The sequence below is a fragment of the Oryzias latipes genome, chromosome 14, assembly GCF_053564925.1.
Source record: "Oryzias latipes strain Hd-rR chromosome 14, Olatipes_Hd-rR_3.1".
Taxonomy (NCBI): domain Eukaryota; kingdom Metazoa; phylum Chordata; class Actinopteri; order Beloniformes; family Adrianichthyidae; genus Oryzias; species Oryzias latipes.
In genome coordinates, this window is record NC_136250.1 from 29,764,487 (window position 1) to 29,790,426 (window position 25,940).

The 25,940-nt window shown below is 42.6% G+C and overlaps 1 protein-coding gene and 1 long non-coding RNA gene across 3 annotated transcripts in view; one reads left to right on the forward strand and one right to left on the reverse strand.

Annotated features, from left to right (window-relative positions):
- klf8 (Kruppel like factor 8) overlaps window positions 1-25,940 on the forward strand; it is a 74,762-nt gene that overhangs the window by 17,664 nt on the left and 31,158 nt on the right. For both annotated transcript variants that reach the window (XM_023962654.2, XM_023962655.2), the window contains exon 2: window positions 21,223-21,558. In XM_023962654.2, coding sequence (XP_023818422.1) covers window positions 21,223-21,558 — 336 coding nt within the window. The remainder of the gene's footprint in view (window positions 1-21,222; window positions 21,559-25,940) is intronic.
- On the reverse strand, window positions 3,291-21,316 carry LOC144983717 (uncharacterized). Its single transcript, XR_013647487.1, has 2 exons — window positions 21,186-21,316; window positions 3,291-3,894 (listed from the first exon to the last, which is right to left on the reverse strand). It is a non-coding gene; the product is annotated as an uncharacterized LOC144983717 (long non-coding RNA).

Here is a 25,940-nt window from a genome sequence, read left to right on the forward strand (position 1 = left end):
GTGTGTTTAGGACACACAAAACAAATGTTCCCACAATTCCCTTCAAATGTAAGAAATGTTTCCTCACGGCTGTGAATCGGAATCATCTTAGGTCTCAGTCATGTGGGGGTGTTAACTCATGTGGGTGGGTTTGGATTGGCCGGGACAGTGGAGGGCCGTAGACGGGAGCGCCGCTGTGCCTTGCAGGTCCCATAATGGAATGTACCATTGTCGTGCATGTGGGTGAGTGTATTGTTAAGTATTTGCAAGGATAATGGAAATTGTACGCATTTATGACGGACGGGTGATGCTGTCTTTTTGTATTTATTTCTTTATTGAACTTTTATAGAATACTATACAACAATACAAAATAAGAACAACACAGAGTTCTAAATACAAAACAACATTGTTTTTGAAGCAGAAATTAATTTTAAATATTGCTGCAGTTTAAATTTCAGTCAGAAGAATTCAGGTTTTTTATTGTGAATATGAAATTTAGCCATGAATAACAACATATTTATAAAAAAGAAACAATCTTTGTGTTGAAAACTATGAAAACCAAACGTTACTTTTATATAATAAATTTGAAAATCAGCAAAAATAGAGTCGGTGATGAATTTGTGGATGTTTTTTTCCTTAATTTGAATTCACAGGACCAGAATAAATAAGAGCACGTTTCAGGTTGCTTCTTCAGAAAGAACAACGGGTGTTTAGGTCAACTCTAAGTTTAGATGAGTAATGCTTTGCTGGCTGACATCTGCATCAGTTGTAACGGGTGATGCTGATGTCCTTATGCCGCTGTAGTCATCAATGATGTGCGACTTTTGGCGTCCTACTGACCGCGCATAGACCTCCTAGGGCGTGAGATGTAGAAATGTTCACGATGACCTGTCGCCCGCATCATGACCGTAGGAAAATGTTTTCTCTCTATGCGTTCACTGAGTGATCGACAACCTTGACATACAGGTCACCTGTGTGCAGGTTTGACTCTTTTTCACCTGCAGAAGGCCTGTGTCCACCTGGAAGGGACTAAGGCCTTAACAATCCACATCAGAGGCAACGCATTCCTTTTTTGGACATCGATCATGACGGTTTAAATTCGTCAAAATACATTAATGTACAGTAAAAGTTAGATGAAATATAGCGAAAATGGTTCCTGTTGTTTTTTTTCCTACATAAACAGACATCAGCAGCTTTTCTAAAATGTCATTTAGATTTTTTAAGATACATTTTTCATAAACTGCAGAGTCACGGTTTATTAATAATCTCCATTTGAGTTTGCTTAAATATTTTAAAACTCCAGGTTAGAAGACACAAACAATTTTGTGTTTTTCTATATTAACATTGATATAAACATCTGGATATAGGATTAGGTAGAGAAAAAGGTGAGGGTGGGGCCCAGTGAGTGGCTAGTTTCTCATTTATTTGTATTTATCAGTATTGTATTCGGTTTTAGTGATCTAGAGACTCTTACGATCCCAGAAAAGGTCATGTCATTTTGTCTGCTTTGCAGATATACAAAGGACAAATTGATTGATTGATTGATTGATTGATTAGAAAACATTCTTATCAAATGTGTAGGATTTGTCGTTGAAAGTATGAGATCAGCTCAAAGTCACCTGTTAATCCCTAAAACCTGTTTTTAATCAGAATAATCTCTTTTTTTCCTTAGTCGTCTGATAGTGAACAGTGTGAAATGATGACTTGAACAGATTTAACCCCAAACTCTGGTTGAGGATCTGGACCGAGTGCAGAGTTAGATCCCGACTCTGGACGGAGGCGTGGAAGCGGACGCCGTGGTCGTCATGCCGTCTCTAGACGGGGGTTCCTGATGGGAGCGGGGGGTGTAGCTGATGTGAACGAGTGTGTTGGTGGGAGAAGAAGGGCGGGGTTTGAGGAGATTAAGTGTGTGTGTGTGTGTTTACTCTTCCTCTCTGGGAGCTGCTTCAAGTGTTTGCCGTGTGCTTGTGTGTGTGTGTGTGTGCACGCCTGTGCATGTGAGGACATTGGCGGTGTCACCTCAGATTAGGCCGTGATACGGCGCTGGTGACAGCGGTGGTGAAGGAGAGTGCCCCCCCCCATCCTTACCAACCGCAGCACAGTTATTAACCAAGAGCGTAGCGGGGGGAGAGAATCCCGTCTCCATGACAACGGTGGCCGCTGCCAAGGTGGCCACAAAGAGAAGAGAAGGGAGATGTGGGAAAAGGGGGGGGACAGGGTTGGAAAAAAGGCAGTGGGTGTGTCATGCGTGGAGAGGGGCGGGGCCAGAAAAGGGGCGTATCAGATAATTGTGCTACTTTCAAAGATGTTTATTGATGTTTGCCCCGCCTGCCGATTTTAAAAACATCTTTCGTTGATTTGCTGCTTGCATCAAACCTCAGTCTGCAGGTTCTAAGGGAGTTCAGGTGTTTCTACAGCAGAACCTGCAGAACCCACAGGAGGAACAAACACATTTTAATAACAAAACCATCTTTTATCATTTCTTTACTGAAAAGTAATGCTCTTTTCTGCAGAAAAACACTCACAAACACGACTGGTCAACCTTTTTTCTTTTTTTAGAATAAATCTTTGAACAATTTCAGCTTTGTTGTCGCGTTCTGATATTTTCTTCCATCCGAGTTTACGATTCCAGAGAATTCCGGGTCTGCAGCTGCCCTGCAGGAAAACCTTCACGAAACACAAGAAGATCAGGTTAGCAATCAGGAGCAGACAAACAAATGCCGTTTGAAAAAGGTTGTATTTGTGACGTAAAAAAATCTGCTGGGCGGGGCCACAAGCCCCCTTGCTCCGCTCCATCCTGATGCCTCCACTGTCAGACAAATGGATCCATGAACGTCTTTGTTTTCCTCGTCTGAGCTGGAATCTGGATCAGAACCGGACGGCTGCATAGCTACGATATCGCTCGCTGTTTTTGTTTTTCTGGTGAGGTTAGGTTGGGGGTGGGAGCTAGCAGAAGAGAGTGAACTCTCAGTTACGGGAAAGGAGGGTTGGGGTCCCGCCCACAACTCAGAGGTGAAGTTCTAATGAACTCCTGCCGCTCTGCAGAAACTATGTCCTAGAAAACAACAGGTTTTTGGAATTTTGGCTAAAAAAAAAAGGCATCATCGTAATGTAAAGACCGCTGGGAACGCTTTGAAAACAGATTGAAAGATGATCAGAGTGGGACTACAGAGAAAGCTGCTTGGAGTTGTTCTGTGTCATACCACCTTAAACCAGCAGGGACTGCATACTGGTTCCAGACAGTTTGTCCCAATCACAACCGGTCCGGTTCCAATTTTTCTCATTACTCGATCGACTGAAGCCAGTTCTTGGGACGATCCAGGTGAGAGAGGCTGCTCAGGCGGGTGCTCTGAAGCCTCTGAAGGCCTCAGGACTTTTCTGCCTTCCTCAGCACTTCCTCTGCCTTTGTGGGCGTCTAGCACAAACGTCGCCGAGTTTGAACCCTGCCGGCTGCAGGAGCGACGCCGTGACTGGGCCAGCAGCGCGGACATTTGCTGACGGTTGTTGAATGGGAACATCTGCTCACGGCGTGTGACAGACAGCGAACACGTGTTTTCAACGTCTGTCGCCGCGCTCTGGCTGCATGCAGAGCTTGAATTCAGAACCAGCTTTGGAGAAGTGAGCAGACCGCAGCGTTGGGGTTTGAGCAGGCGCTGTCGCCTGTGCACGTGTGCAGATAGGGACCTGGTGGCCGCCGTTGCGTCAACAGGGTGTGGTGTGATAGCAGACAGCTTCTCCCTGCCTGCCAGATGGAGCCACACCCAGTTCCTCACAGCAGTGCTGTCACACACAGCAACAGCGTTTGTGAGCAACACCAAGAACATTTGCGGCACCTTTTCGTCTCGACTGTGTTGGCGGCTTTCAGATCTCGTGTCTCCCGTGTTTCCGCAGAGAGGGGTCAAAGTTCAGCAGCATCTGTTGATCACAAGAGAGACAAAGAAAAAGACGAGAGTGCCAATGATACCAACACGCCCTGATTTATGGAAGGGTTTCTAGTTTATTCTTTCTTTTCCTGTTTTTGGGCACAAAGGTCCAGACAGGTCTGAGAACAGATACTAAAATTTTTTAGAACTTGTTTTTAGTCTAACTTTTTAAATGGTCTGGCTTGGTTAGATGTCCTTTCCAGAACCGAAGTCTGTTGCAGGACCATCGACTGCAACAGAGAACTGGACTGAGCAACTGTGACATCATCAATTCAGTCTTACAGGTTGGAGCCAGAGTCTACGTTTCTATGGAAACCACCTCTCTCTAATCAGGAGCGAGCTTGTTGGAAGGGCACACCCCTCCCACTTGAAAGCGCGCCACACGAAATCTGTCAAACGCTGTAAGACGTGGGGGCCAGCAGGCTCCGCCTACTTTTATTGAGGCATCTGATTGGTCAGTTAATAGCTTAAATAAAAGAGAATAATCAAGAAAAAAAGAGCAAGAATGGTTATTCTGACCCACAGAATGACTGAATAACAGTTTTTTACTGCTCTATGGCAGTGTTTTTCAACCTTTTTTGAGCCACGGCACACTTTAACCTTGACAAAAATCCCGCGGCACACCAGCATCCAAAAAAAAAAAAAAAAAAAACAGAAATTCATGGTCTGTATTGATCGACAGCCGCAATCTCACGTGCATTTTTGTGATAATTGTGGCCGGAAAAGCAGGAAGTTGCGGCTGTTTTTTTCTAAGAGATGAAATGAAAGTTAAATTAGAAAATTTAGAAACTGTTTGTTTGTTCGGGTTTCAAGGCGTTTCGCAAGGACAACTCATTGTGCACTGGCCCTTTAAGCCAATGCATCATGGGAGATGTAGTGTGAAAACTGCCGAAAACTTGCAGAAAGACTCGCGTCAATGAGCTTCATTGTATTGTCCACTTGTTTCACGGTCTGACACCGGACTCTGTGGAAAGCTACACCGCTAAAGAAGAGCTTTAGCTGGTATTTATGTTAGAACTGAGCGACTTTATCAGCAGAATTAAGAACAAGGAAGTGAAGACTTTAAGCACTTCTGATTGGTCAGACTGATGACATGTGATTAAGCCTTCAAGAATGATTGGTGGAGACAGTTAAAGGGACGGGACTTTTCCGCAAACTGTCATAGCTGCAGCTAACTCGCAGTACCGTCATTCTTATCAAAATTTCTTTAATAGAATTAAATAAACACAAAGAAAAAGTAATTTTAAGATCTTTTATATTCCTAACTCCTCAGTGTTTTATCAGGGCCTGTTTGGATGAACAAAGAGCTGATTTCCTGGAGATGGGAAATGTTTTTAGATCAGTGAATGATTAATGAGGGCAATTTCTCCACGGCACACTTGACCATCTCCCACGGCACACTAGTGTGCCGCGGCACACTGGTTGAAAAACACTGCTCTATGGGGTTTTGCCGCCAACAGGTACTTCCAGTTTGGAACACCAGGGGGAGGAGTCAGTGAGTAGGACAGATTAAATGATCATACAGTTCCAGCATCTGCTTCTAGGGGGGCGCTGTTGCTCAAAGTTAGCTTTGAAAAGGGCGATGAAAAAGCCAAAAGAGAAGAAGAAAGTGATTTATTTGGAAATTCCTGTCGTTTTTCACTGCACCTCCTCTATTCTGCATTAGAACACTTTTCCTGTTCTTTCTGCTCCTGATTGGCAGCATTTCCTCCCTTTGCCTCCCTTCTGTTTTTAGGAGAACCCGAGCTTTTTACATAGAAAGAAACATGACAACATTAATCACCTTTATTTAGATTATAACGTGAATTTATTCCCAGAATTTCCCCCCATTATTTTCGTATACATTTTGACTGTTTTTAACGTGGGATTGATAAATGTATGTATATATATTCCTTTATCCTCAAAACCATTCATTTCATGTGATCTTATTTTGTGTTTTATAACTGCTCAAATAGTAGTCAAGGGAATAAAAGCAAAGGTTAAAAATGATGTAATCATCAACCGCTGCAAAGGTGGATGCTTCATCATAAAAGCGCAGACGTGTGTGATGAAGATGAGGCTCCTCAGGGTTCTTCCATGTTTGTGGGTCAGGGTTCCTGCAGCCCGGTTCCTCGTCTTCCTCCCTGCAGCTGGTTTTCTTCAAATGTCCCCATTTGTTCTCATAAACCGGAGTGAAGTTTGAGATGTTTGAAGGTAAACAGTGACCGCCCGCTGTTCTGCAGTTTGATTGGTTGATCCCTGCAGCACATGCTAGTTTGAAACAGATTTGTTTTGTTATACTATATGTTTTTTATATTTTATATTACATTTTTATACTTTGATCTTTTACTGAAAAAGGCAGTTTTAGTTTATTGGAATCAGTTAAGCAAGATAACTCTTTTAAAACAATATTTATTTTAATTGCATTTGTTACTCAGGTTACTTTTATTTTCTTTTTTAATTCGGTTCTGCTATATCATTGGATGCTAACTGGTTTATTTAAATTATTTCTGTAAAAAACTTGTTTTATATTTAGCTTTTTCCCTTGTTAGTTTTCTTTTTTTAAAATGTTTAGCTTTTTTCACATTTTCTTTTTAATTTTGTTCACATGCCTTTAATTTTCGTTTTTTTGTTTGCTGTTATCTTATTTTAATTTGACAAGAAAAATAACTTTGGTTTGTATATTTACCTCTTTAACCTTTTTCTCCTTTAGGATATGTTTGTCTTTTATCATTGTTTATCGTATAGGTTGGTGATTTTGTGTAAAACATATTTGTTGGCCCTTTCTGGAACTTATTTGAAGAAAATCCAGTAGAATTTGAACATTGGTTATGAGAGTTTGATCTTTTTATTTTGCAGTCTTTTCTACAGAAAATCCCAAAATGATAAATATCCTAGATTTTTTTCTTCTCTGCATTTCCTCAAATTCACTGGTGTTTTTCTCTGCCCTTGACGGTCCCGGGTCAGGATTGGTCAACAATCAAGGGCCTCCGTGACCCACATCTGGGGCGGTCAGTGTTGACGGAGCAGATGTGGGTCACGGGGCGACCCCTCGTTCCTGTCAGTCAGACAGATAAGCGGCGTCCTGTTATCTATTCAGGAAAAAGCGGAGCTGAAAAGCAGAGGTGGCGTGATGAAAGGCGAGGCGCGTGGGCCAACTTTCTCCCTGACTCCTATCTGGTTTCTTCTGGAGCTGCTGGAACTTTCTGCAGTGCAGCTCCGTAGGAGGATGCCGTTTGAGGGGCGTCGGTCCGTCCACAGCTGACAGAGGGATGGGGGGGGGGGGGGGGCTGCATGGGAGTGGCGTTTTTTGGGTGGGGTGAGAGAAAAGTTTTTCTTCTCAGGCTTGAAGTGAAACAGAAACGGGTCTTTTCTGGCTGTGCAGAGATGTTGCAGCTTCTCCCTCCTGCATTGACCTCTGTTCATACGTTTAGAATGGGCCTGCACAATAAAACACTAATTTATCGTTATCGCAATGTCAAGCTGTGCGAAAGTCGCCGAAAATCTCAATAAATGGTAGCCTTATATGTCCTAAAACAATCTTATGGCAGCTCGACGTATTTAACGGGTCAAATAAATCCCTTTTATGCGTTCGACCAATCGGATGGAGCCTGTTATGTTAAAGATGTTTGCCTCCTATGTAGACGAGGGGCTTTAGGAGAGTAATTTAAGTTATGTTGACTTATTTAAACTGTTGCAGTAAAATGGAAATGATGTATTTGTTTTACTATTTGTTCATGTATCACAAGCTATATGGGCATCGCAATACTGATCATTAATATCGCACATCGTAAGTTTTTCTTAATTAAACAGAATTTTATTCAGCCAATGGTCTGTTTAAAACACAAACTGAGCTCTGGGTGAGGGGGGGTGTGTGTGCGGGAGGAAGAATTGTTTTATTCACAGAAAGAGGAAGACAGAGAAGTACCTGCCCTCTGCAAACTCTTGTAGCCTCTTTTTTTATTTTATTTGAGCCACAAACGCATAATCAGTCTCGTCTGGTCCTTTCATTTGTAGGTTTTGTTCCTTTGCAGTTATTTTAAAATCTTAAAATATGTTATGGAAAGAATGTTTACGAATAACGTCGCTCAAACAGGATGCAAAAGATGTTTTCATTTTTGTTTCAGTTCATTTTTAAAGTCTGGATTTCTAAAAACCAACAGAAAGAAAACCTAAAAAAACCAAACAAAAATCCTAAATAAACCAATTCTAATCCAATTTTTGCAAACCGAACAAAAACCAAAGCGGGTCTGGAACACAACCACTGTTGGAGAAATACGAAGATCAGACCAAAGAGGGAGAAAAGTTACTTTTCATGTGAATTCTCAAACACGGTGGTGGAGCTGTGATGATTTGGGCTGCTTTAAAGCCACAGACTGAAGCATGAATGTTTGATGCATTCGGTCTACAAAGACAGACATGGTCCAACGCATTGACTGTAAATGAGAACTGGACTCTACAGAGGAATGAACAGCTGCTACTCAGTCATTCTACGGGTCAGAAGAACCATTCTTACTCTGATAAACGTTTTTAGTTCTTATTTACTATCCTTTTTATTAATATCCTTATTATATTTTGGTTCTTGATAATCCTCATCTTCTTTTATAGTGTTTTTTTTTGTAGTTCAAGTTAGTAACCCTTGTGTTGTCCTAGGCACTTTATTGTTGGGAGTTGGGTCATCTAGACCCACTAGACAGAGCTCTGAACCTTTTTTCTTCAATGATTTGTGATCTTCACTGGTGTCCATGGATTACATGAAATCTTTCCACCTTTTTCCACCTTTGTCATGTTAGGGAGAACACGTCAATGTGAGGGGGGGTCATCTAAGATAGCACAAGGGATAAAGACCCCCTTTGATGAAAATCCTTTGTTGTTGAGTTTTTGACCGCTATGGGTGGCATTTTGTAATGAAGGACAACAAATGTAATAAGAAATCATTTCATTTTTTCCTTTCTGAGGATTTCTCCTTTTAAATTGCTGTCAGTCAAACTGTCGTAAAGACGCTCTGCATGAATTAATGGGCCATTGTAATGTCGGCCCAAAAGCGCATGCGTGAGCTCCCTGCAAGAAGAGAAGATGGCATCTTCCCACTTCTGTGCTGTAGACTAGAGAACTGCAATGCCATGAAAAGCTGTAGTGGTGTTAGCTTTCATTATTTTCCCAAGGACTTTGCTTTGAGAAACAAATAGATTGAATGTCTTAACTTCAATAAGCATTCAATCATTTGCTGTCAGCACTTCCAGAAAGACTCTTTATTGAACTGGAAGGAGAAAGAATTGGGCTTTTGTATTATATTCATGTTGTCTCTATCAAGACACCATCAAGTGGACAGCCTGCACCTTCACCGCTATCTTTTATCTTAGGCTGACGGTAGGCCTGCACAACATACCGCAAATTTATCGTTATCGCGAAATCAAGCTGTGCAATATGCATACCGCAAAAGATGGCAAAAATCGCAATAAATGGTTACCTTAAATGTGCTAAAACAAACTCATGGCAGCTTGAAATATTGAACAAATGAAATAAATCCTTTTATGCATTTAACCAATCAGAAGGACCCGTTTACGTTTTTGATCAATCAGATGAGCCCTTTTATGTTTGATGTTTGCCTCCTATGTCGACGAGGGTCATTTGGAGTATAATTTTTAAACTGTTGCAGTGAAATGGAAATGATGTTTTTTTTTTTTTGCTATTTGTTTATTTACCGCAATTTATATCGTTATCGCAATATTAATTACCAATATCGCATATCGCGAGTTTTCCTCATATCGTGCAGCCCTAGCTGACGGTCAGTGGCAGTTTCTCCTAGGGGCGATGTGGGCGGTCGCCCAGGGCGCTCACTGGCCGCCACAAAGAGAAGAAGGAAAAAAACATTGCCTGTTTTTTCTTCTGCAGTTTTTCTAGACTAAAACCGCCCACTACCCAAATACCTGCAGCTTCCAAATAAAAAAATAGTTTTCATTCATAAATTGAATATACTTTATTGGGTTTACTGGAAGAATTAAAGAAAACAAAAAGGAGTCTGCATCAAAGTGAATTAATTTCCGTCATCTCACTCATCTCAACTCTGGGTGTTTGACAGACAGAAAAGTCTATTCAAGGTTGTGGAAAATGGTTCTGTTCTTTGGAAAACCGTTGGGAATGATGGCCACAAACTGGACCTTCTGGAAGTTCAGAAACTTTCTCAGCACCGGGGACTTTTCTGCTGAAACGGCTAACTGCCCCGTCTCGTCGCTGCCACTCATTAACCATGCCCCACCCTGAGCTGCAGTACAAAGCGTGAGAGGGCGAGAGGACAGCGGAAACTGAGACGGAGAGGCAGCTCAGTGAGTCCGCTCTGTGTGTTTGAATGTCCCTGTGTGAAGGAAATGCAAACCCAAACCCCTCCGACCCTCAGAGCTGCACAAGCACACACAAAAACACACTCGGACATTGAGTTTTTCTTCATTTTCTCTGACAAAGTCCTTCCTACTGCCTTTCGGGGCTGAGGTCGCACAAGCAAAGTGCTGTGTGTGTGCGCGCGTGTGTGTGCATGTGTGTGTTAAGTTACTCTGGTTACATGCGTTGCGCAACGTTTGGACCCTTCATGAAAAAACCAAAGGAAACTGACCTCTTCTCTGCTCCGCTTCTCTCTGAAGTTCAAAGGGAAGAAAGACATTTGGTCTCGTTTCAGTTTCAGAAATGAAGAATTAAACCAATAAAAATAACAATAAAATTACATTTTAATTAAAAAAAAAGGATTTTGTTATGTGTATGTGTAGGTACCATGACCATTCAGCCTGCAATAACCGCTCGGGGTCCTTGTGACTGAGGATAACTTTACACTACGGTAGCCCCACTTGGACAAACTACGTAGCGTGGACATCTGCTCGGGCTCTACATATTTTCATTTCACGTTTCCTTTTGTAACCCAAAGTTCTTTTCCCTCATAAGTTGTGTCTGCCATTATTCTTTATAGTGTTTCTACAGAGATTTTTGCCACAACCCACTTTGTAAAAAGATCTGTGGCTGTTAGAATGAACCTGCTGCTCCACACAAGCGAACCGTGTCTCTGAGCAGAGCAGCTGGAATCTCGTAGCTTCGTGTTTGCAAGCAGGGAAGGTGCTTTGTTCTAGTGTGCGGTCTGGAGAAGGGTTCGGACCGCAGTCCGTTCGACTGCAAATGCACTTAATAATAATCATAATAACAATAAAAACACGTTCAGAAGATAATCTCGCTCCGTGTCGGAGCTCTGTTTGTTTACAACGGACCACATAATATCTTCTTCTATGGTAGTATAGTAATTTGTCCAGACCAATCACTATCTGACATGACTGTCATCGGACCAACGGACAGCCAAACACATAATGTGACGTCAGCACATTGAACGATTGGTGCAGGCCGAATGGTTATTGTACCTAGATCCACACATTTAGCAAAGAGGATTCAAACACTTTTGTTTGACGTTTTTTTTCTCAAATATTTCCGTGGTGCAGCGGTAGGGCATTTTTTCAGTCAGGTTCTTGCAGAGCTCACTCCACTGAAACAGCCCTACTCAAAGTCACTAATGATATCCTGATGCAGAGTGATGCAGGGAAATGCTCTGTGCTACGGCTACTGGACTTGACAGCAGCCTTTGACACCGTCGACCACTTTGTCCTCCTGGACAGGCTAAAAAATTGGGTTGGGGTATCTGGTTCCACGTTAAATTGGTTTCCCTCTTATCTGACGGGTAGATCTTTCTCTGTTGTTTTTTCAAAGTTCAAGTCCTCTTCTGCATGCCTCACTTCTGGTGTGCCACAAGGCTCAGTTTTGGGACCTTTATTGTTCATTTTATATCTGCTGCCTTTGCAGCACATTTTAAGTTCTTTTAACGATATTTCTTATCATTTTTATGCTGATGATATTCAGCTTTATGTGTCTTATAAACTGCAGGATGTTTTTAAAATACAGATTTTACATAGGTGTCTGACTTAGTCAAGTGTTGGATGAATGATAATTTTCTCCAACTAAATGAAGCTAAAACTGAGGTTTTAGTCTGTGCTCCTGACAGTTGCCTTCCCAAGATAGTCCAGTAGTTCGGTCCTCTCGTTTCCTCTATCAAGCCGTCTGTCAGGAACCTCGGGGTGACTGTAGACCCAGTTTTATCACTTGACTGACATGTCGGGTCACTTATACGTTCTTGTTTTTATCATTTAAAAAACATTGCAAAGCTGAGTCCAATTGTGTCACGTTCTGAGATGGAGATGCTCATCCACGCTTTTATTTCATCTCGCCTTGATCACTGCAACTCCATCTTTACATGCTTGAGCAAAAAATCTTTAGAACGGCTTCAGCTTGTCCAGAATGCTGCTGTGAGGCTTTTAACTAATTCATCCAAGTTTTCACACGTCACCCCGTTGTTAATCCAGCTGCACTGGATCCCCGTCTGTGTCTGAGTGCATTTTAAAATCCTGGTTTTAACACACACAGCACTCAATTACCAAGCACCGGTCTACATAGAAGACCTTTTGCAGCCGTCCACTCCAAGCAGGTCCCTGAGGTCATGTGACCAGGGTCTGCTGGTTGTTCAGAGAACTCGGTTAAAAACTAAAGGTGATAGAGCCTTTGCAGCAGCGGCTCCATCCCTCTGGAAACTCCCTTCCTCTCAGCCTCAGATCTGCAGACTCAGTGTTTTCTTTTAAAAAGTAGCTAAAAACCTATCTTTTTAAAATAGCATTTTCTTAATTTTCTCTCTATTCTGTGTTTTACTGTGTTTTATTGTGTTTTACCATGTTTTACTGTGAAGCACTTTGTGATTTTTATCTCGAAAGGTGCTATACAAATAGAGTTTTTTATTATTATTATTATTATATGATCGTAAGATTGCAGGTTTGATTCCCGCCTTGCACACCCATGAGTCAAAGTGTCCGTGGGCAAGACACTGAACCCCACCTTGCCTCTGGTGGTAGGTTGGCGCCAGTGTTCGGCAGCGCCACCAGTGTGTGAATGTGTGTGTGACTGTAAAGCGCTTTGGGCCTTGTAGGTAGAAAAGTGCTATATAAGTATATGCCATTTACCATTTTTGACAAAGAATTTGGTACAATAAATAGACAGGTAAAATGTAGTGGAAATTAGCAGATTGATGTTCTGTCATTAATCATTAGGCATGATGTTATAAATAGCCAGCAGAGGGCGCTGGAAGCCTCAGCTTCCGAACTAATTGTTAGCATGAAATGTTTTTTTGTTACTACACTGTGGTAGCATGAATATTTTTTCCCCCTTATCCCGGTATATGATGGTATAACCCACATTGGCTAAGCCCTTGATTTCATTTTAGAGCATGGTCGCTGCTGGTGGGACCTATTGGACCCGTATCTCCACAGAGACGGACATCTAAGTTAGAAATCTGTTACCAGCCTAAAAATCCTCCCCAGCGATAAATATAAACGCAGCCTCATGACGAGAGCGAGCTCCTGGGCAAAGCTTAACAATACTTTTCACACAAGCCATCTTTCCTGCACGAATGAGGAATGAGGATGAAATAGAGTGAGGTTATCTGAGGTCAACCGCTGAAAAGTAGTTTTTAGACAGAAAAAAAAAATTTAAAGTTAATATTAAGGTACAAAAAGTTTAAATGAGTAATTGAAATAACTATCTTTAATGTAAAGCCTTGGTCAAGACCACCCCTACGGCGTGTCGGGCCATTCAGGTGCTGCGGCGTGTTTTTGGCTTGTCTGGGAGGGTCATACAGAGGAGCGGCTGCATCTTAACCCCCTGTGCAATCCTATGGGGTCCATATGACCCCACCCTTACATTGACGTGTTCTCCCTACCATGACAAAGGTGCAAAAAGGTGAAGAGGATTTCATGTAATCCATGGACACCAGTGAAGATCACAAATAACTGAAGAAAAAAGGTTAAGAGCACTGTCTAGTGGGTCCAGATGACCCAACTCCCAATGGTAAAGTGCCTTGGATAGCATAAGGGTTACGAGGGCCGCAGGGACGTCATGAGAATGGAAGGTACCATGTGTTCCGTGTGGTAAGGAATCTCTCATCGACTTCATAAGGTGACCAACCACTGCAGCCTTTGGTTTGTTTTTGGTCATAAACTGGATCCCAAAAGCAAAAAACCACCTCTAAATATGAGTTCTAAAAGTGTCAAACTATCATCACTTTCATCTGAGAATTCACCAACTTGGACACATTTTTCTTTGTTGCTATAAAAATATAGAAATATATTATATTATATACAAATATTATATAAAAATATAAAAACAGTGTTTTTGTTTATTTTGTTTTGTGATGATCTTGGCGCTGGTATTTGTCGTCTGAACGTGGACTGAACCTTCTGGGCAATCAGAAAACTTCAAGATGAAGGAAAATACTTTAGCCAGGCGGTTGTTTTCCCCCCTTCCTCTTATGCTCATCGTCAAACGACAGCTAAAGCCAAAGCTGGACTGTTTCTCAGTCACAAAAACTGGCGTCCTCAGCCTCTGGTCATGTGGATGACTTTCTTTCCGTTGAGGTTTTTTTTATATTTTGCTTGAGAAAATGACTGTTTATGGTGAAACATGTATGTTAGATATGTGTGTGTAAAACTCTGTGGGGGCTTGAACACTGCGGCCAACTGGGGCCGTCCCCCGCCCCCACCCGAACATGCACGCACACAGGGCCGGGGGGGGGGCTTTGAAGAGCGGCGGCAGTGACACGGAGGAGGGCGATGACCCAGATAGTATCTGCTCCACCCTCTCATGCTGCCACACACTGTAAAAACATAAAAGTCAACTAATGAAGTTGAATTTTTTTTTTACAGATGCTTCTCACCTTTTTACAATAACGTGTATCAATAAAGGTTTATTTTGAATCCCTATCAGCTAATCCTGCCTGCCAAGTATAAACATTGGTCAGAAAGTACTACACACCGACTAATACCATCAAATCTGTGGTCCAACCTCTTTTTAATGAGGAAAATAGTGATTTTACAGTTGGACTGACCCACTAATGAGGCATGACTGAGGCCCTCTTCAGTCTCACACAGCTGCATTTACACCAGTGATTGTGGTTGTATGTTGGGGATATATTCGTCATATCAGTGATAAACTGATCTTATGTGTACATGAAAGTACGTACAGGAAGCAGTTTGGACTCATTTAGCTCTACTGCTTCGTGATTTAGCGGTCTGACATTTTTGAACTCCTAAATTCTGGCAGAGACGCTGACAAGATAGCCTCACAAAGGGCAAAAAGGCGGGGCAGTCTAGCCTGACAGTTGTTGGAAGACGCCCAGTAAAAGTGCTCTAAAGCTGGAGACTTAAGTTCCTGTCTATCAAAAGGCCACACCCACCTTTAAAGTCCAGTTTCTGAAAAAAGTGAGTTTCACAAAAAGCACTGGCAAAGTATCGCTCCAGTCTGTGCTCAGGAATAAACAAGTGAGCCACTTAGTAGAGTAGAGGCGTCCTGGTTAGTGGACAGTGCAGATCTAGTGTGAATACTAACCGCCATGGTGAGCGGTGACTTGCTGAATCATTGGATTGACTTGTGTAATTTTGGTTCCTTAACTGCAGATATAAAATTGGGCCCCTGGCGTTCCAAACAGGAAGTACCTGTTGGCTCCAAAAAGCCAAAATCCCATTGACTTCTATAGAAAAACAAACAGCTGTTACTCAGTCATTATAACTCTTGCTCTGCTTCCTTTTTTTAAGCATGTTCCTTATAATTCTCATTTTCTATTATTGTTATATTAATATATTCAATATATTAATGCCTTAATAAAAGAAGGTGGTCTCATGTCACACATTCCAAACGTGGCCTTCCAACAAGCTCAGTCCTGATTGGCCAGAGTAGTTGCCATAGGAACACTAACTCAGACTGGTTGAGACAGATCACTGCTTATTGGCGACGCCCTGCGATAGACTGGCGACCTGTCCAGGGTGTGCCCAGCCTTCGCCCACAAGTACCTGGGTTAGGCTCCAGCAGCCCCGTGACCCCGAAAGGGACAAAAGCGGGTTTAGGAAATGGAGGGAGGGAGGGAGGGAGGGATGGATGTCACACTCAGTCACCCGGTCCAGTTATCAAAAACAGTTAATGGTTTGGTCCAGTGGTCCCCAAATCTAGGCCTCGAGGGCCGGCGTCCTCCATGTTTTCCAACCAACCAGCCATTGAAGCTCCCTATTGGCTAAACACACCTGATCCAGGTAATCAGCAGCAAATAAGGTAGGGTTTCTGGAAAACCAGCAGGACATCGGCCCTTGAGGCCTGGATTCGGGGACTCCTGTTTGGTCTTTACTGACTTCTTCTGTACTTTTGATCTTTGAAGTCCAGCATTATGTTATGCAATTGAAATCTTTGTATTTCAGACTTAAAGAAAACATATTGGTAAGAGGATGCTGAGGGCAGAGCTACAGGGAAGGGGGACCAAAGAGGGGGTTCATGGACATAGTGAAGGGGGTCGATGTGAGTGAGGAGCATCCAGAAGGCTAGATGGAGGCTGTTTTTCTTTGGCCAATAGAATCTCCAAAACAGTTTAGTCAAAAACGTCTCTTTACCAGACATGTGAGATCTTGCAGGTCAAACCGAATGTGTGACGTTTGATGTTTTTCGTTTCATGACATTGTTTTTCCATTAAGATGAAGGTTTTTCTCATGTTGGGAGGGGGGGCGTGTCAAGTTTATCAGTCTGACTCCAGTCTGAACGCAGAGTTTTTGTGAAAAAACATCTTTTCAAACGCTGGTCCTCCGCTGTTTTCTTGGCTGAGAAGAACCACAAAGTCTCTGAAGAAGAAAAAATCTGGGCCTCTCCTCATCCCCCCCGTACCCCCCACTCCAACTTCCTGTGTTAGGATCAGAGGCTGACAGGGTCACACCCACCCCACCCTCCCTGTTACTGCCATTCCACAGCAGGAACCCCCCCACCCTTCTTTTCTAGGAGAGGCACACACATACACAAATACACACACAAATACACACACAAGCGTCTTGTCAGTCCTCATTTACACACATAACATGCGTGTGCTCCTCACACAGGCCCTCACCATCACTCCTCGTTAGTGCTGCTCTTCACACACATGCACACATACCTCCTGGACCCCCCCACCCCCACCCACGTTCCTTTACCGCCTCGTTGGGGAGCAGATGTGGATCAAGACAGATTTGCTTCGTTCTGTTTGCTGTGGTGAAAAAAAAGGGCGTGATCGGTGATCTGGCGCACAATGCGAAAACTCTGGTGTTTTTCTTAACCTTCTAATTTACGCCTCATCCGCTGCACCCACCTTCATCCCGGGACGGCCTAAGGTTGGGTTAAAATAATCCCAAACAAATTCTGTTCTGTTTTCTCTGATCTCCCTTGATCCCGGTTGAGTCTTGGCGCATTTGTGAACCGTTTTTGGACCTCAATGTGCAGCATGGACCTTCGCGTCCACCACATTACTTTTTGAGTCACACTATCACGATTTAAGAAAAAAAAGGCCTAAAAGGCAGCAGTAAAACACAGTGGTGGAAGTGTGATGGTGTGGGACTGCTCAAAACCTGGATGGTTTATCATCCTATCCACCAGAAATTTCTTAACTTTGGGGAATCCAACAACAATTCTTTTCAGGGCTTTTAAATTTAGTTAAAAAAATGTTTTTGTTTTTGTTTGTCCATTTTGGGAAGCAGAGACTACCAGCAGTCAAGAAGTAGGTATTAATCCAGAAGTTAAATAGAGAAGTTCCTTTGGGATGTGAGCTGATCAGCGGCAGAACAACCAATGAAAACAGCCATTTTTGTGGAAAACTGTGCAGAAAACTTTTTCATATTGTTCTTGAACTGCATCACCTCATTGTATGCATTGTTTTTTTTTCCCTGCATTATTATATAACGTTTTTTTTTAGTTCAGGCAAACAGCTAGTTCTGAAATCTTGTTGCTCTCAGGGCGTCTTTGTGTTCCATCTGGTTTCGAATATGTTTGTGCGATTGTTTTGGTTTTATTTTGAACAGCGGGGCAACAAGCCAAGTGTAGGTTCCACCTTTTGCCCCCTAGACTGAATGGATCACTAGAATGGACTTGTTGAAACATGTAGAAGCTATACGTTCACACGTGGTCCTTGGTGAAATTTCAGACCTTTTGGGTTGCCTGCTGGGGGGGAAGGTGAAGCATCAAGCTGGCTTTACCTTTGTTTAGAAGCACAGGGGGGTCTCTGTGCGTTAACAATGGAGCCAGGGGACCTGTGTGTCTCCTTTACATGTGTGTTGGAGGGGTGGTGCTTGCAGCCACACCCAGGCTGATTAGCTGAAGCCTAACCCCGCTGTGGAATCCACTGAGGTCGGGTCACATGCGTGGCCACAGCTCCGTCCGTCCGTCCGTCCGTCAAGGGCAAACAAAACACAAGGAATGCTATCTAGGTTGAAAAGAAGAGAGTCTGGGTGAAATAATCTGTGTTAATAAAAAATAGAAGAGCTTTTTGTTGTTTTGTCAGAACAAAACACATCAGGTATAAAAAAAAGCTCTCATTTTACATTCAGGTGTAGGCAGTTAGTGCAGTTTCTCAAATAACCACTGGGGGCTGGTTTGATTAAAAAACACACACAACCTGTTCATGAAACCTTCTTTTGAATTATTTATTAATATACTTTTTATTTTTGATAACTGTGTGTGTGTTTGTGCAGGTGCTATTTGAAGTGTTTTATTGACAGGACATTGGACCGATGACTTGAATCGCCTTTCTCCGTTCCACCCATTTGTCAGTTTTTGTGTTGTTGTTGTTGTCGTGGCATTGGGTGGTGTAAAATCCAGTCAATAAATCTGCAGCTTATCAGGCTTCATTTTTATCTGTCAGAATCCTAACCAGTGACGTCAAAGGAGGATCAAACCAGTTTACAATTCATTCAAAATAACTGTAGTTTCTTTTTAAACTTTTGCTGCTGTTTAAATGTTCGAATCCGATAAACTCACCATATGGAGAACGCCATCTCTGCACAGCCAAAACCTTATTTATAAGCTCCTGTTATTATGAAGGCAAGCAGTGCTTTAGTGTTTCCTTGCACTGCTGACAGGACAATTATGGGTCCTCTTAATACTGCTTTCAGTTTTAATCTTTATTTTATTGCTGCCTTTTATGAACACTTTCAATATACTTCCAAGCTGAATGTATTATTGTTTCACAAGTTTAACATCTAGCTCATTGTTTTACTTTCGCAATAATTGCTACACGAACAACCCATTTGCTGGTCTAAATCACAAGGTTTGTGAAATAAGGATCAATTTCATGTAAAATGTTTACATCGGTAACGTTATTATGTTACGTGGAGAATCCGTTCAAGATTTTAGGCTAAAACAAACCAGAAAAACAACAACAAGAATATTTTTGACCAAAACAACAAAAATAATAACACGAATAACCCCCAAGGAGTTTGCAATAGTCAGCAATAGAAATGCAGCATTGATCTGTGGCTATAGGTGATGTTAGCATGCTTCACTGAGATGCATGTCAATGCAGTAACCGGATGAGCTGCCAATGGACATTGCTGTTAGTAGCATTGACATGCAGTAGGGTGTTTGTCTTAGCCAATGATATCTGTGACATGCTAATGCCCTCTGAAGTGGGGCTAAAGCTGTTGTTGGCTTACAGTTTTGTACTGTAGCTCAGTGCAACAAGATGAGCTGCCAGTGGACACGAATACCTCGTTTGCGTTGGGACACTGCGTGAGTTTTCTGGTTTCGTCACATTTAAACCAAATGCTTCAATCTGGCTTTTTTCAATTCTTTCTTTTAAAATTGCCTGCCTGGGTCACAGTAGCGCATCTCCAAAACCACAATATCTCAACAATTGACTGCATACGGGAACTCGACTGAGTGACCCCTCCCCCATGGCGTTTTTAACAGGAAGTACCCACTAAGTACCCAGGTTTAGAAGTGGAGTAGTTCAAGTTATTCAAGCTAAAAACTGAACAATCAGATGCCTCAGTAAAAATAGGTGGAGTCTACTGGCACCCACGTCACACATTCCAAATGTTTGACAGATTTTGTGTGTCCTCCTTTCAAGTGGTAGGGGTGTGGCCTTCCAACAAGCTCCGTCCTGATTGGCCCAAGTGGTTGCCATAGAAAGTCAGACCGACTCTTACCAATCACTGCTTACTGACGTGGTCTGGCTCCAACATGGCGGTGTCCGTATTGCTGAAAAATGGCGACTGATTTGACTTTATCCTGGTTGGAGGTGGATGTTCGCTATGTGCTATGGGTGATGTCTATGTTTGATTGAAACCAAACCATATGATACACCATTAAACCGAATCGCGGAGAAAGTGTACTGTTGTATCCGTATTGGATGTTTCCATTGGAAGTGTCCGACAATTGTTGGGATAAATTCAAGTTGTGATAGTGTTTATTGTGTTGTTCCACATTGTCACACCACATTGATCCATGCGCCAGGGTCAGGTAGTGACAATCCACCGTATGCTAAAAGCATGTTCAAGAACCCGGGCATCGCATGGCCGGTGTGTCCGTAGCATCACAGTACGTATCAAACGGTTAATAAAACTTTTCTGACTGTACCTGACGGTTGTTCTGGGATTGTTTCCCCAGTTTGTTTTTATTTTACTGGTTGAAAAGACAAGACAGAAACTTTAAACCTTACACCAGTTATAACAAAGGAAGTAAATGACATTTTTTGGTAAAGTGATTTAAAGTTTGTGGTTTCTAGGTTTGGTCTGATTGACGAATCAGTCGAGACAGGAAGAGGAAATGGACAGAAAATTGAGCCTGGAGAGGCGGGGTGTGTGCTACCCTGGATATGTGTGTTTGTTGGCACTCCCCACTGGCTGTGTGTGTGTGTGTGTGTGTGAGTTTGTGTTGCTGAGCTTCCAGAGAAGGGTGTGTCCGCCTGCCTGCCTCTGAAAAGGAGGGAGGGGTCAGCTGGGCTACTCCTCCCTGCTCTGGCTGTTATTTCTCTTTCATTCTCATTCCCTCACTGGCTGCCTCAGGATCAGGCCTTTGTCTTTCTTTCTCCTCTCTGCTTCTTTACTTTCCATGTTTGGTCTGTTCTGTGTTCATGGTGTGCTCTTGAGTGGGTTTCCATCCCCTCTCTTGGTAGATTGAAGAGTTTTACAGCGTCTTTTGGAGGTAACCATGTTGTTGTTTTTGCTCTAAACTCCAGAGCAGCTTCCTGTCTCACCTGATATTTATCTTCTCCTTTTTCTTGCTATTTTTCCAACTTTTCTTGCAACTTTTTTCCTCCTCTAACCCCTTTCTCCCATGATTTGCTTTACCCTTTCACCCCACCCCCCCTATTTCTCCTCTCAACCTCCCCCTTATCACCCCCCCCCCCCCTCTCCCCACATTCTTCTTCTCCTCATTTGCGTTCAGGCCCACCTTACTTCCTCTAATCTTCGGCCTTCTTCTCCTTCAGTGCCAGTCAACTCCAAAGCAGAAGAAGAGTGCTGTCGGCGCCCGGAAGAAGGTGAGGGGCCCGGCCAAGCTCAGCCCCCCAGCGCAGCAGCCATCGCCGCCGCCACCTGCAGTCCAAGCGGAGGAAGAGGAGGAGAAGAAAGAGGAGCCGGCCACCGGGCCTCGACCGCCCCACGGAGAGGAGGAGGAGGAATCTGGCAAGGAGCAGCGAAAGGAAGCGGCGACGCAGTCTGCAAGGGTGAAGGAGGAAGAGGAGAAGAAAGACAAGGAGGCGGAAAGCGAGGAAGACATGCCGTCTGTACAGATCAAGGCGGAGCCAGAGGAGATGGAGTGCACGGTGAGGAGGGGGGGTGGGTGATGGGGCAGGTGAGGTGATGGAGGAGACACTGAAGTTTGTCAAAGAGCCTCAGAAGGTCACGGTGCTTCGCTGAACAGCAGTTTGTAAAGTTTCAGGACCCGTTTGATCTTCACTACTGATCACTAGAAATCGCACCCAGGAGAGGGAGGCGTGGCCTAAAGTGACCATAAGCCTAAACACGGCTTTGAGCTGCAGATCCTGCACAGGTGCTTCATGCAGAAAGTTTTGCAGCAGCTTTTTGTCTCAGTCAGCTGTAAGGCTATGGGGTTTCAGGCTGTGAGCAGAATCGGGTGGGTGTCGTAGTTTTTTTAGGAGATGGTTGAGTTGAAGTTTGTTCAAACACGATCTAATGGAGAAAATTTCTTTTCCTGAGATCGCCAAGTCCCTAAATCCAAATTTATCATCCACGAATGTGAGTTGCAGGGTTTTAGAATTCCATAATACTTGGCACCGGCAACGCTCTAAGTTTAATCAAAGGTCAATTATTCAACTAAACAAAAAGAAAATGATCCAGAAACTAAAGTATTTCACTCAAATGTTTTTGTCTCTTATAAAAAAAAACAACTTAAAGTTCCACTCAGATCATTTTCTGATCCATTTCCAAAGTGTTGGTCTTTTAATTCTGATGAGCCCGTTTTTAGCCACAATCCAAAAACCTGTGTAGTTTTTCTAGGACATAGTTTCTGCAGAGCGGCGGATTATCAGAAATTCACCTCTAAGTTGTGGGCGGGACCCCCTTCCCTTTGCGGATCAGGGAGCTTATGGCCCACCTATCATGTTTTCTACGTCACAAATAAGAAAATGTTTGTCTCCTCCTGATTTACAGCAATTTAAATAAAGAAATAATCAGAAATTTAATTTTAAAGTTATTTTTTTTTCATAATACCACAAACAATATCAACTTTGGTGTTAAAAGCACAAAAGACATGATTTTTTTATTGGAGTGGGCCTTTAATAAAAACTATAAGGAATAAATCAGAGTCCAAAGTTCAAAAAATGTAGGTTTAGGACAAAATGATGCTTTTGTACCAAAGCAGAATCTATGGAAATCTCCAGTGAGTTGAAGCCACTTGTCTGAAGCAGTTATGATTCCTCTGAGCTGCGCGACACAGGGCAAAGGTCAAAGGTCGGGCATTCATGATGTCCGTTTTCGTCAAACAGTATCGCTTCATTCATCAGTCGCTGATAAAACCACTGCAGGAGCTTTGAGTGCAGTTTTGAACCCTAAACCTCCTAAAACGTCTCACATTCCTCTCATCCACAACCTCTGTGAGATGAACCACCGTGAAACCTCATGACGTGTTGTTGTTCTGGATCTGTCACTGCAACAAGTCCAGACAGAACCAGAACCCGGCAGCACTGAGCTAAACATGAACTTAAGCAAACCAAGTCGGGTTTTTCTGTCTGAGGCTGGAGCGGATCAGAGCTGAGATGTTCACAGCTGGTCAAAGAGGAGGAAGGTGACGGTGATGATAGACGTCAGGTATCCTTGTAATCTTCACCTGTTGGGTTAATTAGAAAACATTTTTATTGAGAAATAAGAGTTTGCTTCACATAAAACAATTCAGAATCTGTCTGTGGAATCCATTTTAACTAAAGATACTTAGTTTAGAGCATTAAGGAAAGAGGAAACCTTTTCTTCTGGGATCTCGGCTCCATCAATAATTCAAAGCGCAGGACTTTCAGCTGCTGAAACTCAAAACGGCCTTCGTGTTGTGGAGCCTTTGAGCAAGGCTTCAGTGTTTTAGCAGCGAGAAAACAGCGGAACAAACTAAACTGTGTTTTTAGTGGTTCCAAGTCGCTATAATGACGTTAACTCGTGTCAGTGACTTTGCGGCGGAGCATCGGTTGATTTCCGTCTGACCTCAAAACAAATTCCCAGGAGGTCAGAGGTCAGAGACAGTTTCTTTCTGGTTCTCAAGAGGCTAGAAACCCCAGTTATTTATGGCATTAGTGGTTTTCAAACAGAAACTTTGTTGTAACTGATTTTGTCTGTACTCAGGAGAACTGCACTGCTGCAGAATGCAAATATGCGGAAGACCAGGCTCAGTGACAGAAACTTCAACATTTGAAAACTTAACCAAAACATGGCAAAACCGAAAAGGGTGACAAAGCAGAACAGAGCAGATGACCTCAAAACCAGACACTTAAATAGACTAAGGGGGATTAACTAAATGAAACCAGCTGTAGATGATCAACCTGAACCTGCTGAGCCTGACAAGGAGAACAGACAGTGACATCATTCAGTTCTTGTAGATGATTGGTGGATTTCTTGATTTCTAACAATCCTGAAGAAACTTTTTCACTTCCTGTAGAAGTTGTTCATATCTTACAGCTGTTTTTTGGGTTTTTATATCTTTTTATTCGCTGTTGCTGCTTTTATTTTTGGAAGAATGTATGTTTTTGGACACCAAAGTTACAGCACAGTCGATTTCTTTGTTACAGAGGATTTTAGCAATTCTTAGAGAGCATTTTAAGGGTTTGACTCTTAGACTCTTTCTCATGTTAGCAGTAATTCTAACAGTCAAGTTTGGCTTCATTTGTTTCGGTTCTGATCATTGATTGTATCAGAGAACTGGGCCGAGTCAGTCTGACATCATCTCTATAACATATTTTACCTGTCAGTAGTCAGTGAGCAGTAATTGGTCTCAGTCGTTGTTTCTATGGCAACCACTCTCCCCAATCAGGAGTGAGCTTGTTGGAAGGCCACAGCCCATCCAGTTAAGAGCAGAAAAATACACAAAATCTGTTAAACATTTTGACCGTTGGATGTGGGAACCAGCAGGCTCCGCCTACTTCTGATTGGTCATTTAAAAACTAGAACTTCAACTACAGGAGAAAAAAATGAAGATTATCAAGAAGATGTTAAAAAAGGTATCAGATCCAGAATGTTTATTCTGATCAACAGAACGACTGAGTAACACCTGTTCATTTCTCTATAGCAGTCTTTGGGATTTTGGCTCCTCGGAGCCACTTCCTGTTTGGAATGCTGGGGGGGCGGGGCCACTCAGTCCGGCTCTTATATACAGTCAGTGGGTCTTCTGGCGCGAGCTTGCGAGTCTTCATTTGTTCAGGAGAGGTTCAACTGTGCTGGACTACAAACATTTGACGTCTTATTTGCCAGAGTTCCACCCCCATACAGTAGAGGGCAGTATGCTTTCTTTTTGTTCATTTTCCCCCCAAAAGGTAAAAAACGAGTGAAGTTTGAGCCTCTTTGAATCTGCGACTAAACTCCTAACTAATTTAATAGAAATGGTTAAATTGATTTTTAAATATATCGTAAAATACATGAAGGAAAAATGAGACCAAAAAGCTTTTTCTTTTTTAACCTGTTGAAGCATGACCATGTCATGTTTGTATCCTCTTAGCAAAAAGTACTCTAACTGTACTACAAGGCAGTATACTTAAACTTTACTTTTTATTTACTATCTATAAACTATAAAATATTAAAATTCAGTCGGAAGAAGTATTCAGTTAGTATACTTCCTGCACTACACGTACATTGTCCATAGTATACTTGCTATACTTATACCCAAGTATACTTAATAAAATAAACTTCACTACTTTTTGCGTCTGCTGCAATCAATCTGTGAGAAATTTGGATTAAAGCCTAAAAACCTAAGATTAAACCAAAAAATGAATTTCATGAATTTTGTTTGCTAAATTTTTGTTTGTTGTATTTCCTGGTCAGTCTTTAAATCTTGACGCTGAGACGTTTCACTCCACTCACTCGCCAGTCTGCGGTGAACGCGGCTCCATTCCTGTAGGTCTGGAGCGTAAAAATTAAGGAGAAATGCAAACAATAAGAGCATCAGATGACAGCACGAAAGCTGAAAAAAGTCCTTTGGGTTTCTCATCGCTGAGCTCTAATACTACTGTAATCTCAGGGAACCCGAACATCAGAACAAACCAGAAAGTTTGATGCCTTAAATGTAGAGATGCTGTGCTGAAAATGCTCAGCATCTCTGACTTAAAGCTGAGAATCAGAGACTTTACCAGCAGAACCAGAAGATTTGTTTTCTTCTGTTCAGTTATTATTAGTTTGCCTAATGGCCAGTCATTGTTCTCCACATTTATTATGGATGCAGAGACGGCTGTCTGCCTGCTAAACGCATTCATACGTAACACTTGAATGTTCGCCCAGATGAGCTCACAGGTTCTAACTGCTGCATCTTTGGAGCTGGGGTGGAAGTGCGGAGAGTGCAGGGCGATAACAATGAGCCCTGTCAGAGTTTGCAGGCATTCCCCAGCCTTCATGCAGAGAAGGGATGCTTACAGCGAGGATGTAGTCAGCAGGAAGGGTGCGGCGAAGAGAATAAGCTGAAGGAAGTGTGAAAAAGCAAAGAGGACGCAGATGGAGC